This window comes from Mesocricetus auratus, unplaced genomic scaffold (assembly GCF_017639785.1).
Source record: "Mesocricetus auratus isolate SY011 unplaced genomic scaffold, BCM_Maur_2.0 Super-Scaffold_4256, whole genome shotgun sequence".
NCBI classification, from domain to species: Eukaryota; Metazoa; Chordata; class Mammalia; order Rodentia; family Cricetidae; genus Mesocricetus; species Mesocricetus auratus.
In genome coordinates, this window is record NW_024429182.1 from 105,270,755 (window position 1) to 105,288,405 (window position 17,651).

Consider the following 17,651-nt stretch of genomic DNA (forward strand, 5'->3'; position numbering starts at 1 on the left):
AGCACATGTAAAGCCCTAAGTTCAATTATCAGCCCCGGAAGCTGGGGGTATTCATCCCCTGACTGTGCGATTTCTAGCTCCTGTACTATATTCCCCAATGCCTTGCACACAGCGTTAGCACACAGTATCAGAAGGTAGCTGCGTTCCAGGTCAAGAACACTGATGCTCGGAGTGTCGAGAGGCTGATACTGAGCATCCCTGAGTGTGTTACTCCCAGATCCTAGCTCTTGAAGTAATGATACCAGACCCCGGGATCCTGTTCCATACCTGATGCTTGACAGTAGCTACAAGCTTGACTTTTTTCATCCTCACATGCCTCCCCAAATCACAGAATGGTTTTGGCACCACTTTCCAGGTGATACTTTTGTTTGACAAAGTTAGCAACTCTGCAAAGTGGCAGCAGTAGGAAACAGAACCAGAACCTGGCCCTGGCCCCTCAGGTCTGGACTGCTGCTGCTGCTGCTGCTGCTGCTGGACTCCCCCACTGCTGTCCGAGGCACTCTCAGCTTAGTGTGTGGCAACTTACAGGCGGGTAGGGGAACCTCTCTGCTCAGACTCTCAGAGAGGATAATAATTGAAGCCGTGCGTGCCTCGCTTCCTGTTTCCTCCCCACCATTGTACAGACAAGAATGGGTTTTCTTACAATGTTCTGGCAGCAACCCATGACCGGGGCCAGTGCCAATACGATTCAGATTCCGTCTGAGTTCTGGGCTACTGTTCAAACGTGTCCCGAGTCTCTCTGGGCCACTTTATCCCCCTGCGCTGCTTTGAAATCCTGTCTCTAAGGATGGGAATTAAGAGATCGAAGTCTGAGCAGCACTGGGCACCCAGAACTTGGAAGCCCTGAGGCTCCAAACACAAAGCTGACCACCCAGGATCGGGCCCTCGAGGGAGGCCTGCTCAGCTCCAGAACTAGACAGTCTCTTAGCTGCTGGGGGGGGGGGGGGGAGGGTGCCTCACTCCTGCCCAGCGGCAGCAGCAGCCCTTTGTGTGGCGTTTGTTTTGTCTTCCAGGGCAAAAGCTCACTCCACCGTCACTCCTTTACAAGGCAGCTCATCTGAAGGGACCGGTTAGTCACGGATTCCAAGTATTGAGGAGAGCCAGCATGTTTTCAGTAGCAGAACTTCCCCCAGCCTTTTAAATCCTGAGCAGAATACCCCCATGGTATCTAGTTCTTCCCGTCTGGGTGCAGTGGGAAGGCACTGGGAAGTTCAAGGCTCTTTTTCCGCTTTCTGATCGATCCTCTTTGGACACCAGTGGCACTCTTCAAAGCTGGTCTTTATAGAAGTTGGGCGCTCACTCGGTCTCTGATCTAAGGCAGTTGTAACTCCCTGTGTTGCCATTGCTCCCGTTTGACAGAGGACGAACATGGAGTTCTAGTTTAGTGATACCTGCCCAGGGACACACACAAGGTTACAAAGATGTCCATCAACATTTAGATCCCTTTACTGGGTATCCAGGAACCACACACACAACAGTAGAAGAGACTTCATAAGAAGAGTTAAAAAAAAAAAAACTCGGTCTGTCAGCAACAGGAAGTAAACATTAATGATTTAGGACTAAGGAGTCTGATAGTCCAGCATTTAAAACAAAATTTGCATGACTCAATTAGACCCCAGAAATAAAAAGGAATTGTGATGGTTCTGAGTCCTAGTGGTGTCAGGTTTCAGGATCTATCCTGGTCCAATACACCTGAAGTCTGACCCCAAAAGAGATTGTTTTCCCACAGTGCTTGTGGAGGGGAGCAGCTCTACAGCAAGTGAGACTTGCAGCATTAGCTCGCTCGTCTGCTTTTCTGGGTATGACAAATATGCCAGGGCGACTTCAAGGCTATCACCAGCTACACGGAGTCTATGAGAACACTTTTTAAAAGACTCCTTATTTCATGGGTGTGCAACTAGTGCAGAGGGATAGTTAAGAAACAAAGACATCATGAGAAGGCTTTTAAAAGGGCCTCCGTTGTCTCTAGAGTCTGGGTTCCATCCCTGACTGGTTGATGCCCAGTTTTCAACATAACTGACCAGACAACTGTATCCCCCATTCTGAGAAACTTCACAAGCAGAATTGCTACAAAGAGCTACTGGACTATGCTTAAGTTTAAACTTCCTGTGACCTATGGGTTAGGAAGTGGCCCTTTGGTAAGTGTTTTGTCTGCTTACTGCCAATCTACACCCGTACGGAAAGAGTCTCTTCAGGCATGGGATACTTTCCCTACCATTTAAACTCACATATTAAGCAGCTTGAAGAAACAGACCACATACATAACTACTACTGAGGCGTGCCAGCACCTTCCTTCCCTTATACCTGCACTTGCCGCAAGTGTATCAATAAACAACTTTCCTCCTCCACTCTGACTCATTCTGAAGACCTCTCCTGTGGCAGATACCAAGGACCTCTATGCACCTTCAGGGAGAAAGGCTCTATTCAAGCCACAAAGCTGGCAATGCTGCATTGTAGTTCTGTAACAGTAGCTAGGGAAATCTTACCTTCCACTCATCTCATTGACTATGCATGCTCATAGTGTATGATCTCTGCAATCCAGTGTTTCATGACAAACAGCTATGGTAGCACATTTACCACTCAAATTCTGGACTCCCCCGAAATGGAAATCCCTGATTCCCTTCTTTGGATTATGTACGTGTTTAGAGTATGTACTCCCACAAGTTTCTAGAACATTCTTGGGAGAAGGAAAGACATTAAGGTACAGATATTGAGACAGATTTGATAAAACTTAGGCAGCAAATTCAACATAAAAGGAACTCAGTCTTTGATGTCCCAACTTGAGGAGTTGTTCTCACAGATATATTACATTTCTGGCCCTAAGTGCCTGCTCCCTGAGTTCTGGTTTGCATATATTAGCAAAATTACTTGTGGCCTGTAAGTTGGACTTTTTGTGACTTTTTTGGATAGCACAAATCAATCTTCCACCATTGGATGAATTCTGTCACTCACTACATAAAGAAATTCCAAATGGGAAAGAGGCATTAACTTGGGAAGATAGTAGTAGATGAAGCTAAATTTATGATCAGAAGGCAAGTGCCACATTGAATAAGCAAAACTGGCTTGTTTACATGAACAAGAAGTGGTTTCTGCCTCACACTGGCCAATTTGGACCAAGGGCCATCAAATCTCTGCAAATGACAGCTATGCCCATCCTCTCTTCTCTGTAGGATGTGTGACTCTCTTCTCCATGGGATGTGTGCTCTTGCACTTTCATCACACACTAGGTACATTCCTTTATCCACCTTTCCCATCATCATATCCCTAGCATTCAGCAGTGCTTACTCTCAGTGCGCAACTTAATAAAGATGTTTAAAATGAAAAAGGGGTGGTATAACTCTTGGGAGGTTTCCAGAATGAGTGATCCAGACTGGTGATCCTGGGATCTCATTTATGCCTTACCTTCAAAACCTATTATTTGGTGCTAGAATTATGTCTCAGTCCCATCTGCCCCAGTAAGTTACAAGATACCCACATAGGAACTGTATTATTCTCATCTATTCAGCTTCATGCCTGGCACAAGAAGCTCTATAAACCACCTTTGAATATGCAACTAAATTAATGTTACATGGATGACTCTTCACCCAGGCAGTTTCCCTCATCAGAAAACATATTCTTTTCAAGTAATTCTTCAAACACATACAAGCTAGTGTGCCCAGATTTTTATGTCACAAGCAGCAACTGTGGCCACAAAGACATGATAAAAGTGGTACGTGGGCACTTCCCATAACATGACCTGACAATTCTTCGTTACTGCTTCTTCCCTGAGAAAAATGGTTATTTTTGCATCATGGGCAAAAAAAAAAAAAGAAATTGAACCATAATGGTCTTATTTTGAACTTAACCAAAACTTACTTATGAGAAATAAAAGTTCTTATAGAAAGAAAAAAAAACTTCTAATCTAGTGAACTCACTGAGGGAAGTTCTGGCCACACTAAACAGACAGGGCAAATAATTAGAAGCATATCACCAATATTCTCTCTGCCTGCCATAAATGTGCTGTTCCAGGCAAAATAACTTTGCCTTTGGGTTCTCTACAATTATTCATGAGGGTGTTACATCCAGGCACAAGTCCTTCCACAAGTTAATTCCTACAGAAGGGGACTTCTCTTTGCATGTGTCCTCAATGAATACCATTTTACAAGGCTTGGGTAATACTCAAATGAGAGACTGAGTGGGAAGTCTCTTTTATGATTATAAAATTCATTCAGAAATCATTTATCATGCATTGCTGCTGTCCAATTCCAAAATCAGTAAGACTGCATAGGCTCCCAGTAAAGAAGGCAGAGAAATGACAATCATTTTTTAAAAGTCTAATCAATTGCTAAAAAATCTTGGAATTTAATAAAAGATTTGAGAACAAGTGCTCAGTAGCTCCCAGAAAATGTTTTACAAGAGGGTGACACTGATGCTAAAAAGAAAGCAGAGAAATCAGAAGAGTGTATCCTAGGATTAAGTGGGGCAGAAGTAAATTCTTAATACAGTTTGGTAAAATCAAGGATATGGAGCAGTAGAGCAACTGTGATTAGTATTAAAATCCCTTAACCATAAGTTATCTTAGGGGAGTCATGATTGAGGCTAGAGAAGATGGCAGAAGTTACTCCTACATGCAAAGACTTTGAAGTTCACGAAGGAAACCATTCAAGAATTTTAAAGATAGTAGTTACAACAGAGTTGCTTTTTGAAGTCTCATCTTAGCAAGGAATGGAGAGGATGAATAAGAGGACTTCAAGACCATAGACAAGAAAGTCATTGAGAGATCAATGGAGTGGGCCACGTAACAAGTACTGAGGCTTCAAACTAAGGAAGCGTCAGTACCAGAATGGAGAAAACAGAAATAGACTAGAATTTAATTCACTACCTTTCAAACTGAAGATTCAACCCATTAATTATTGTTAAATCATCCTAGCTACTAGAAGACCAAGGAGGTAGTGACTTTAGTCTAATGAACACTACCTATGTTTAAGAATAAATGGAAAAGAAAATATCAGTGTCCTAGAACTCCTTGGCAGGAGCATAAGCTTTACTTTGGTTTTTTGTTTGTTTGTTTGTTTTGGTTTTTTAGTCATTTATTGAAACAGAGAAATGACCTAGTAAGACTTCAATTCTTATGTATGAGAATATACAAACATGAATTTATATAAATGTGAATATGGGCATATTGAGCAAGATGTCACACAAAAATATTTATATTAACTTAGCAGGCCTCGGTAGCCATTTGGATGGATGGAGATGGTGTGGTTAAGTTGACTGTGACTAGTCAGTTTGAGTATATGTTCAATTTCAAACAGAGTTTGGGGAGTTACGGAGTCCCTAAGACATACTGTCTAGAGAGTATTAATTGTCTGATATGGAGGAAAGAAGCTATAAGTGCACATCTGAGTCAGGGTGGTGCTCATCAGAACATACAGAATAGATGAAGGTATGAGGAAAACCACCATCTCCCAGGAAGAATGCGAGGAGTGTAAAGAATAAAGAACAGACAAAGGAGCTCTGAAGAATACCAGCAAGCAAGGACTCCAGTGAGGAGAGAAGACAAGGGCCCAGAGTTAAGGAAGGGGAAATGAGGTTCCACAATCACATGGTGGCTGTTTAAGGAAAATGGAGCACCTCTATTCACACGTAGGACAGAAGGCAAGAAAAATTGAATTCTGGTGGGGCCTCGCTGGGATGAATTCCCAGGAATTGATGGACAAAGGCAGAATATACTATGGATTTAGGGATTTCTTGGTATGTACAACTTGTAGTCTTAAACCTGGGCATCCCTGGGAAATTATAATGTTGATCACACTAGACTCAAAATAATAAAAGTTCAAATGGCCAATTGGGGTAGAGGCAAATGGTGTGGGCTCTTCCCCAAGAAACTTGATTCTTGAGATAATAGAATGGTACTTACAGGGGAAATGGTCAAAAGTTGAAATTTTTCACTCAAGTATTCCTCTCCTCTTGTAATTTTTTAACTTATACTAAAAATTTATTTCCAGAATATGAGGGGAAATGAGGACATACAAAGGCCAATGATACAGAATACAAATAATAAATGGAGCGATGTTTTCCCTTGGAGCAGAGCAGGCAGGATCCTGGGACAGAAGGCTAGGTAATTGCAGGGAGAAGATGAAAGGGATATGGGAAAAGAAGAGACTGAAACACAGGGTCTCTACCATGTCAGGATCCAGTGGTATGATAACGGGTATATGGCAGCTTGAATGAAGCCAGACAAAGAGTTGAGACATTACAAAGTTGCAGGATGACACTAAGAACTCATTCCAGACATCAAGAATGACCATCTGAAGAGGCAATAAAGAATATATGTTCTACACAAACTTATCACTTCCAACTAAATAGAGTCTCAAGCTTTCCCAGTCATACAATTACATTATACTCCTTGAGAAATATCTTTCATTGCTCTTAAAAATATTTTTATGGATAACTGTGTGGCTACACAAGAGATAAGATACAGATTTGAAAATGACTAAAAGGACACATGTTCACCTTTGGCAGGGACACTATGAGTATCACTTACTGTACTACAGTGTGTGTCATAGCAGATTTAGATAAACTCAGACTGGAAGGGAACATAGGAAAAAGGAATCAGAGGTGAGGAAATGGGGTGGGGGGAGGCTATGTCAGGGTCCAGTACACATAGAAGTCTGGAAAACAAGACAGTTTAACATAACCACAAGCCTGGACTATCAAATACTGACACCTCCCTCTTGGTGGGCCTTTATAAACTCCTTATGACATATTCTTACAATAATCCTCTGTAATAGACTGTTCTCTAGTTTGTCAGTGGGGAAACCACAATTCAATACAGTAACTGGACCATGGCCGGTAAATAAACAATAATAAGTTGTAACTAAGTTAACTGATTTAACCCTTCCCTCAGCCTTCTTTATTATTTACCAGTAATAAGAAGAAAATAAAAAACACCTATATTTGAGCCTCTTTCAGAATTAGATAATAAATGTGATAACAAATAAATAAGAATCAAGTGAAAGTGCTGGACTCCCCACAGACACTGAGGTTATATTTGTCTAGCAAAATAGCTCTCAACTGGTAGTAATTCTGCATCTGAGGGTACATGTAACAATGGGGATAGATTTCATTATCACAACAAGCAGTGTACCACTGGCATCTAATGGACAAGCCCAGACATGCTGCTGAACATTTGGCCATAAGGAATTGTGTTACCCAAACTTTCAACAGCACTGAGGATTGGGAACCTCTGCTACTGGTTTAGTGTCAGAGCTGGGAAACCTGTGTGTGCAAATCATAGCAAAACCTCACAGATGACAGGCAGGTCTTGGTGTCTAGGTACTCATGATGTGGACCACCACTTGCTTTCAGTGAATTAGAACTTTGACCATCTGAACTTCAGCTTTCAAAAGCAACTTCCCTGCCACCACCACCACCACCACCACTGTCCCTGGAAAGAAAATCAGTAAACTGATGCTTTGCTCCACACTTGGCACATAGAAACATGCGGTGTCAGCATTATTACCATGAATGGGGAAGGCATAGAAAACAAGAGGCTGATCAAAAGATATCTTGTTCTTTCTAAATGGGGCTAGAAGTAAGAAGAGACTCAGTGGCTGCAAACCTTATGAACAGCCATGGTGGTAGTGTCTGACTGAAATTCTTCCCTGGATTATTCTCACCATAAAACAACATAGAGAAGTTAAATGGCTGTTGAGTACTGCGCTAACACCATGAAATGAATCCCTTTTCTGCCCTGTGAAGGAATTCGGCAGCCAGGTTTCTGGAATTGGAAGGTTCTTTTCATGGCAACTGCTCTATCCCTAGCGAAGTTTAGCTTTCATAAGAAAAGTTTTGCTCGGAGGAGAGTGATTGGATAACAGCGTTTGGAGCCCTACCCATCATTGCTTCATACACCTTTCCAAACTCTACAGCAGTGCTGGCCCTGGATTTTTAATCCCTGGCAGCAGCACTGACTTTTCTTTCTCGCATGTAACTGTTCTCACAGTCTTGGCTGTCTTGCATGGAAGCAGCAGTCAGTCTGTAGATGGCCCCCACTCCATTTCGGGGCACAGGTCTCCTCTTGCATTCTTACCTGCCATTCTGTCCTCAGCAGCCTCCTCTCTTGCCTCCAGCTGTTCCCTTCCCACAGGCACTTTCTTCCTCTTGACCTCAATCATCCCGATGGTGTTGTAAATCCTCTCAGCCACATTCAGGACTGGTTAAACTTTTTCCCTGGAACTCTTTACCCCCTGGGAGTCTCCATCCCAACCCCACCCCACCCCCACCCCTGCCGCTCCCCATTCCCAGTCAGATTCGATTGTCTAATAAAGAGAATAGAAAATCTCCCTTTGGAAATAATGTACCCTCCACCACCCCCTATCATGATGAGTGACAAGGAGCAAGGAAGATCAAGGAGGTAGGGGCTGGGGAGCAAGGATGTGGATGGAAACGAGTTGGTAAAGTTGTACAGCTAGCTGTCTTAAGGTCCCAAACCAAACAAACAAATAAAATGTGAGAATAACATGCCCAAAGGTTTCCAGTGTAGAAGCCACTGATATGCTTACAGAGATACATATATATCCTCAGTCCCGTGCAATGCAACAGTCTCAAGACATTTTGTGTATTTCACGTCTGAGCCACCCAAACAGCTGCAAAGTTAGTAGAGAAAGGTTGTCATTCTCTGATGTGAAAAGGAAACTTAGAATCAAAGAGGCTATAACCTGTCTCCCCTCCCCCCTCCCAAAATGGTTGGTAAAGGGGGGGGAAAAAACGAGCCTCTAGACTTGCCAAGTCTTTTTCTATCTTGGAGAAGTAAGAGAACCAAGGGTAGCAAACAGAAATAGAGAGCAATGAGAGGCTAGAGCAAGAGGGAGAGGTAAGCCCTGTGCAGGTAACAGCAGAAAGAAAAGGGAAAGCGTGTGTAGCCTGAGGGGAGTGGGTGGATCTCAAGAATGAAAGAAGAAACTCAAACTCACAACTTGGGGATAAGCACCTTGCTTAGCCTGTTTGAACCCTTTGGTTCAATAGCCAGCACAGTGAAAAACTAGTTGTAATGGCACCATCAGCCCCCACCCCCCACCCTACTCCTAAAAACCTGCAAGAAAAGGAAAAGGAAGAGAGACCAGCATTGGGATAAAGCCTTACCAGAAACCAGCCACCACCCACAGCCTCCACCTAGCAAAGCTGAGAGATCTGTGAAAACACTAAGTAAGACTAAGAAAACACTCAACTCAATGACCACATATCTCTGCTCCGATTCTTTCAATAAAGGCTTTAATTCATAATGTACTCAAGGGGAGACACCAGGGCACTGCTTTAAAGGGGTAACGACATTAAACACACTGACCTTGGCTGAGCTGAGATGACACAGTTGGCTATAAAGTCCCTGTCTTGTTCTTGACCCTTCCATCATCCCACCCTATTATTCCCCAAACCGTCTCGGGCTTTTGGGGATCTTCTGGTCCAAGTAAGAATCTAATGGTCACTTAGAAGAAAGAAAATAAAATCTCACACTCTGGTTAAAACAACTCTCAACTCCTCTTCATCTCTTTTTCTGGAGTTTCTCTTATTAGGTGAATTGTGGTTTGTTTGTTTTTCTTTTAATCCCATTTCGTCTTCACGGGAGTTTTAACATCTTCTCTCCACTCAGGAGAGACCCACAGTGGCACGGAGCCCACAGCAGTCATAAGGGAAGCGAAGGGTACCTCGCAGTCAGTCTGGGTGCGCCCCGTCTTCCCCAGATGCCCCTTCCCAGAACCCGTCGGATCTCCAGAGGCTGGGGTAAACTGCGCGGCTGTAGCCAGCACTGTAATCATAGGACACTTGATGAGGCGGCGGCAGCGCGCAATCTGGGAAGAAGGGGGTGAAAGAGGCCAAGGCTGGTGTGTCCTCCCCACCTGGAGAGTCCAAGGTTGTGGGGTACAGGAGGCGCACAGGCTCGTTCAAGGTCACACCGCTGCGAACGCCTGCCAGAGGAGGCTTCTTGGGTTGGGGACAGCTCGGGGTGCTCCAGGGCTCGGGGTATAGTAGGTTCCCCATCATCGCCGGCGGCTCAAAGGGGCCAGACTCCAGCTCCAAGGGTCCCCTTAGGACTCCAGTGGGAAACGCGTCCAGGGGCTCCGCGGCCAGCAAGACGCCCGTGTCGTTGCCAGCGCCGAAGTCTGGCGCCAGCAACTCAAAGAACTCCACGGCCTCCGCCCCTTTCTCTAGGTCACCCAGGCTCATGCCCTGGCTCGAGGGGCCACAGCCGCAGCCGCCGCTGGCACCCACGCGAGACGGCTCAGTGAAGAAGGACGGGGGCAGGTTGCGGGCGCGCAGAGGGACCTTCCTAGTGCCAGGGGCCGCTGAGCTCCCCGCGGTGCTGGCCCCGTCGCCCGCAGCGCTCGCTGCCCCCGCTGCCCCGAGGCCCGGGACCGGCACGGCCACCGCACCGCCTGCCGGCTCTGCGACCCCGGGAACGTGATGCAGAGAGTCGAAAAGGGCAGCAAGACTCCGGCTTTGCAGGCTGGCGGCAGCCGCAGCCTGCGTCGCCTCCCTCCTCGGGGTGGCCTTGCAATGCGCCGGGGCTGCCACGGTCGGGGCTCCCGGGGCACCTGGCGGCCTTTTAGCTGGAGCGTCCCCAGCGCTGGGGGATGGCGGTCCCGGAGGCGCGGTGCCCATGAGGCCACTGCAGCGCTTGATCTGCTTCTGCAGGTACTTGCGGTGGTTAACCTTCCGCTTGGACTTGCCGGGCTTGTCCAGCGCCAGCTTGATGTTGCTGGACGCCGAGTCTATGAAGCTGAGCAGGTCGCGGGTGGCCTCGCGTAAGTCCCCGCCCTCGGATCCCGACAGCAGCGCTCCCGCGGGCGCCCCGCTCTCATCGTCCTCGAAACAGCAGCCCTTGTCCAAACTTCCGAAGGCGCTCACCAGTCCGTCCGTGGAACCTCCGAAACCGAAGGGTATGAAGGGGTGCGAGCTGAGCAGCGCAGCCTGCACCGCCATCGCCGCGGCTCCTGAGCAGTCCGTAGCACGACCCGTCCGCTCCCGGCCCGCTCCCGCCCAGGCGCGGCGCTCTCTGCTCGCTCCGGCCGGGGCTCGCGGCTCAGCCTCCCGGGGGAGCTCATTAGATCTTGTAAGGCTGAGGCGGAGGGTGGGAGCGCGAGGCGACCGCCCCGGTAGCGGAGGGGTGGGGCTTGCTTAGCCAGGCTTAGGGGGCGGGCCGGGGTAGAGGGTGGGGGGGGGGGTGAACTCGGGCTTTTCTTGTTTTCCGAGCTTTCATAAGCCTTAACCCTTTCTTTACCCTGTGCCCTGGGGCTTTTGTTTTGACTGGCCTCAAACTCCAGCGGTGAGGAGAAAGCCTGTGTTCAAACCCCAGCTCAGTCCATGTAAAACCACACCCTGGGCCTGGGCTGGGTGCCTAAAGAAGAGTAGTCATGAGTCCTCAAACCCGGGTTTCAATCCCTGCTCTGGAATCAGTGAGATCCACCAGCTTCCAACTTCTCGATGGATACCCTGCGCCAGTCATTGTCTGTCCTTCATCACTTTTAATCCTGTCCAACAGCCTCGTGAACTGCGTGTTTTTGTCACCAATCAACAAAAGAAACTGGATCTCTGAGAAGTTTAGAGACATACAGCAATTATTATAAAAGAAGCAGGCAGTGGAGATGGCTACACTCCTTGACATGCCCTCTCAGGCACAGGTTTTTGTGAGGATCAACTGATGCCCTGATGCCGACATAGGAAAGCCCTGTGCAGATGACAGAGTTCTCTTAGTTATCATGGTATTGGTCACCAAGGAGGTATAAACCATCTCTTCCAAAGTCTTATTTCAAGCCTCGTTTTTTCTGCAGCATGAACAAGAATATGTTGGAGTATTCATACACCCTTGCCAAAGAGGACAGGTTTATTTAAGCAATGAGAATATGCATGTATTCAAACCTGAAAAGTTGAACCAAGTTGGCTCAATTATCATTCCTGTCATTCAGGTTCAGTCAGACACCCAGAGTCCAAGAGAGATGCCAAGAGCTTAATTAGAAATGTCCAGAGCCCAACTGTACAAGATTCTACACTTGAAAGTCTGAAGGAAACAAAACTTCTAATAACACAATCATATTTAAAATAAATGGACTATGAAGATTCATCTGTAAAAATGCTTCATTTCTAGACAGTTGGATTTCTACACATCAAAATTATTTTTTCAAATCATTTCCATTCCTCATCTAAGACATGGGAATAGGGATAACTATTCTCATGGATTTTGAGAGGGTTATACGACATAGTAGGCAAATTTTAATGGAAAGTCTTACTCTTCTAGTATGGTGAAGGCTCTCTCACTTCCTCATGTGGCATAAAATTGTGACCCAGTGAACTCTGTGTTCTTGATTTCTATGTCCAACCCATTCTACTCCAACCTAGCAGACTATAAAATCGGCATCATTTGTCCTTTGTCCCCAACCAAGGGCCTATTTCCAAGTGCAAGAAAGCAGCTGTGCTAGTGGATTATAGGAATTTTAAAAGGACAGTGGACTATAGTGGAAGTAGTGCTGAAATTCCACCCAAAGGCTACCACTGGAGTCGAATTTTGCCTTTATTACCTGGCAGTACAAAACTTCTCCTGCAGACTCTAACCTACAAAATAGAAATAATCTGAGAACTGCTCAATGAAAAACCAACAAGACGATAGAGTGAAAAATTTTTGACAACTATATATATAGAAAAGTAAAATACTTGTAACTTTTCATGATTCACAATGTTAACATCTATGCCCATCCAGTCACTTATTCATTTGGCAGAAAAATATTGACACTCACTCTAGGCTGTGCATATACTGTAGTTACTACTGTGTGTATACTGGGGATGCAGAGATAAGAAGCTATGCTGCCAGCTCTTTCTAATGGAAAAGCAGTCGTGCATGCAAGGCATTGTAATATATAACCGAAGTAGTTAAAGGCACAAGAGTTGATGGGATAAAAGGACCCTCAAGGTGGCCCAAAGAAGGTAAGCTATTTACAAAGATAGGGTAGTATTGGAGCAAAGACTTACATGATATTCCTCAGTGTTTCAAGCAAATACGCACTATCTCTCCGAGAGAACAGCCCAGATCCACGAGTAAGTGAAAGCAATGATGTTTATGGAAAATAATCAATAGAGAATAACTTTTGCTTGAATTATTCTATTCCTGAAACCAGAGGAAGTTCTAAGAGCTTAAACTATCCAGTTATATTATCCAGACAGTGGCCTCAGTTGCTTTTCTCCTACATGTTTTCCCTTTTTTTGGAAGAGGGCTATCTAGGATAAAATTGATTTTAGTTGAGCCAGTGGCTCACTCCTGCCAGACCCTACAGCCCCTCCTCCTAAACCCTGAGTGAAAGTATTCACTTGATGGCTTTGACATCAATACATTTCACTTCCTATAGAGCCTAGGGACTCAACTCCAGCCTGCACCAGGGGATCTGCAGATCTCCAATGGAGAGCTCTTTCCTCCTGGTGATGCCTAATGCTGAGCAAGTGGGATTAGTCTCCTTGGGAACGGAGCCCCCCAGGGGCTCAAGAGCTGAACTCGCCCCAAACCATTTGGGAGAATTGAGATTTCATATTGTTCTTTTACACAAGGATTTCAGGACATTACTGGAACAAAAGCCCACCTGAGAGCTGCCTCCTTTCTGTGGGTAAATATAGCAGCACGATCAAAAGCTGACTTACTTATTTTGTTTTCTCTCTTTTTAACTTTAATCATATTCCCTGCAGGACAATCTTAGTCCTCAGAGATGTCAGGAATGCACATTCATAATGAAAGAAATAATCACGCATCTTTTTTTCTCTCTTCCCAAACCAATTTCCTGTCACTGGTTAGTTGGGAGATCTCAAATAAGGCAACTTAATTCCTCACACAATTTATAAAGTATCATTTTCATTCTAATACAAAGTTACCTTACAAATGTTACATACACACCATACACACACACACACACACACACACACACACACACACACACACACACACCCAATGTGTCTTTTACCTTCTCATCCAACGCCACCCAGCCCCATAAACCTTCTACCAAAACAACATCTCAACTTCTGGCTTAAAATATGAAATGTTGGGAAAGGGAGATGGCTCTGTGGATAACAGTTCTTGCCACCAAGCCTGGACCATCTCTAAGACCCACACTCTAGAAGGAAAGCATCAGCTCTTACAAATTGTCTTGTGAACTCTGCACAGATACCATGGCCTATACATATGTACATTCATGCACACATCTGCACAAATAAATGCAAAATACAAGTTAAAAAATATGATGTGTTACTTTTCCCATCTAATCATTATGCAATACATCTTTCATAGGTTGGCTCCTGTACCAACACATGCTGGTGTCTATAGCATTCTGATGTAAGGCGATTCCAATTTCTTAGGAAGAGACGTAGGAGGTCCCAGAGAAGATGTTCAAAGAGCCTCCATGAGGCATCTTCCAAATTTCTAGTCCTGGAATCCTCAGGATGTCACTATCATTGTTTTTAATTGGTTAAGCAAGTGATTAAGGCTAGCACTAATTTAAAAGATGGGTCATTAGCTTCTGTCCTTCTGATAAAGAAATAACTAGGAAATTCGTGTATCTCGTGAGTCTCTTTTAATCACTAGCAGCCACCATTCCCGGTTTGAGCAGCCACCATCCCCATTTTGTTCTTTGTTAAAAAAAAAAAACTGAGTTGTTGATTTGTCAACTGCCTCACATTCTCTACTTGTCACTGAGTGTATATACAGAGATTTGAATGCTATTTAGCTTCAGAATGTAGCATTCTATCCTTTACAAAACCATAAATGAGCCTGGAGAACACTGTACTTAGTAAAACAAGTCAAGCATAGAACATACTATCTAATGTCATTTCTCATTTCATATAACTTGGTTTGGTTTTACAGAGCTGAGGGTTGAAACCTGGAGCTTTACATACATTAGGCAAGCACTTACCACTAATATATATCACAAACTTCCAGTTTTGTGGGTTATAAGCTTTCTTTTATAAACATACACCATCATGACCAGCTTGATCTCATTTGTATGTAATCTTACCAGAGAAAAATAATCAAACTCATATTCATGCAGTTGAATGGTAGTGACTGAGAGCCCCACAGGGATATGCTGTGGGGCAGGAACGTTCACTAAAATGTACCAAGCTGTTGGGCATGCTGATGCATGCCTATAATCACAGCACTTGTGAGGCTGAGACAAAGAGTACCTTGAGTTCGAAGTCAGCTGCTACAAATGAATTTTAGGCCTGCTGAGTTCTGCAGAGTATGGCCACATCCTTAAAAGCTACAAAATAAAAAAAAAACACAGTCTCAAACAGGAATAGTAAATTCTTGACATCTATTTTATACCACGATGGATATAGTCAATAATAAAACATTATGTATTTAAAAATGAGTAAATTTCTGATATTGTCACCTACCTATACCAAAACACAGCATTAGTACTTTATAATATTCAACTATTACTTGTCAAATAAAATTTCAAAATAAAATAATTTCAAATATAGAAAATTGTTAAAAGAGTGAACCTTAGAATATATGATATTGTGTGTGCATATGTGTGTATATATGTATGTGTATGTAAGTTTATTTGTATATATCTCTGTGTACATATATGTTTCTGAAAACTCAGAGGAAAAATTCCCTACATGGTCAGAGATGGATACCAGATCTCTAAATATAGAATCGGCAATTGAGAAATGACCCTTCCCTGCTCACACTTCCAAGTCAGTTTTATTGATTGCCACAAAGCCCTACTTCATGTTGAGCTCTAGTTGTTTGGCAAATGCTTATCACCTCAAATGTTAATACAATTAAATTCTCAATTTTCTATCTTAAAGTCCTCCAGTGCATAGCAGCTGGCCATCCAATACCTAATGGTCAGGCTGAAAACATTCTACAAGCTGCTATATTACACAAACTGAGCTGGTTGTATTTATGTATTTGTGAAAATATATGTATAGATACATATGTGTATATGTATATAATATTTAATAAAAAAGACTATGAATTTGAAAGAGAGAAATGAGGGGGTATATGGGTACATTTGGAGGAAAAAACAAAGGAGGAAATGATGTGATGATATTATAATTTCAAAAATTAAAAGAAATATCCATATTTTTAATCCTTTACTCAGAGTTTAGCACTGTTCTGACACTAGTCTGGCCACAGCATCCCATTCTCAAATCACAAGATACCATCTGTAATACAGAGAAATGTCAGGTGAGGCGAAAGAAGTAACTAGATGGCCAATGTCGATGTGGTGGTTTGAAAGAAAATGGCCCCCAAATGGAGTGGCACTATTGTTGGAGGAAGTGTGTCACTCTGGGGGTGGGCTTTGATGTCTTTTGCTCAAGCTTCACTCAATGTGACAGTCAGCCAGCTTCCTGCGGCCTCTGAGTCAAGATGTAGGACTCTCAGCTCCAGCACCACATCTGCCTGCATGCTGCCATACTCCCACCATGAAACTGTAAGCCAACCCCCTCAATTAAATGTTTTCATTTATAAGAGTTGCCATAGTCATGGTGTCTCTTCATAACAATAAAAATACAGATCTGAAGGCTGAAAATGCCTACGTGGGGGGTGAGATAGACAAAGAACATTTCCAACAGGGAAAAAGCCTCTCAGAATACACTACACAGAGGAGGGAGACAAGTGTATTTGAAGGACAATTAGGCACTTGTGTGGTTTGCATTGGTATGAGTGGTTTGCATTGGTACGAGTGACAAGAGGTCATATCTGGATTGTAGAGTATTTGAATGTTATAATACAAATCCATGGCTTTACTGTATAAACAGTAGGGAGACAATGGAGGAGTTTGTGAACAAAGAATGGTTGTTGGGTTACTTTAGATATTATTTTGTGTAGTGGAATGGAATATTATTTATTATTAAAAAGTCCAAAGCATAGATGCAATGATATAAATTAATATCAAAAAATATTAAATGGGACAAGTACAATGCATGGAAATGGAATAGCAGTTGCCCACAGAATTGACTGACCAGGATCACAGAGCAACCTTCATGTCAGGAGAAGTGTCTTATATCCTCATTTGCAGTTGTATATTAGTTCATCTTTGTTCCTAAGCTACTTTATAAAAAGGATTATTTTACTGGAAAGTCTTACTCTTCTGGTATGGCTCACAGTTTTAGAGGTCCAAAGTCTAGGAAACTCATCTGTTTGTGTTCATTAAAAAATATATTGTATTGTGTGTGTGTGTATGATGTGTGCATGTGTGTTGTTATATGTTCATGTCCATACATGTAGGCCAGAAATGGGGCATTAGATCCTGCAGGGCTAAAGGTGATTGCTAGATGCCCATCTTGTTAAGCAGGGTGCTGACTCCAGTGCTTACCTCATGACTGCAAAGTAAGTGCTCTTAAGTTATGAGCCATCTCTCTAACCCCGATGGCCTTCTCGCTGTCAAAATCCCAAAGTGGTGCAGGGCATTCCATGGCTAGAAATGAAGAGCATATATACGTGTGTGTGTGTGTGTGTGTGTGTGTGTGTATGATATACCCCCACCCCCACCCGTGTGGGGGGATATATGTGGGGATGTGTGTGCGGCTTCTGGTCTTTCTCTTCTTATAAAGTCACAAAGATTCAATCATGGGACTCCACCCTAATGACCTTATCTAATCCTAATCACTTCCTATGCCTTCATCCCTGT

General features: G+C 43.9%; 1 protein-coding gene across 1 annotated transcript; it reads right to left on the reverse strand.

Annotated features, from left to right (window-relative positions):
- Window positions 1–9,235: 9,235 nt before the first annotated feature.
- Fam181b (family with sequence similarity 181 member B) lies at window positions 9,236–11,131 on the reverse strand. The gene has a single exon (XM_005073938.4). It carries the CDS (start codon window positions 10,957–10,959, stop codon window positions 9,691–9,693), a length of 1,269 nt encoding a protein of 422 aa, XP_005073995.1. The 5' UTR covers window positions 10,960–11,131; the 3' UTR covers window positions 9,236–9,690.
- Between the last annotated feature and the right edge of the window lie 6,520 nt (window positions 11,132–17,651).

Coding starts and splice junctions, on each gene's coding strand:
- Fam181b (XM_005073938.4), bottom strand. CDS start 10,959: ATGGCGGTGCAGGCTGCGCTGCTCAGCTCGCACCCCTTCATACCCTTC.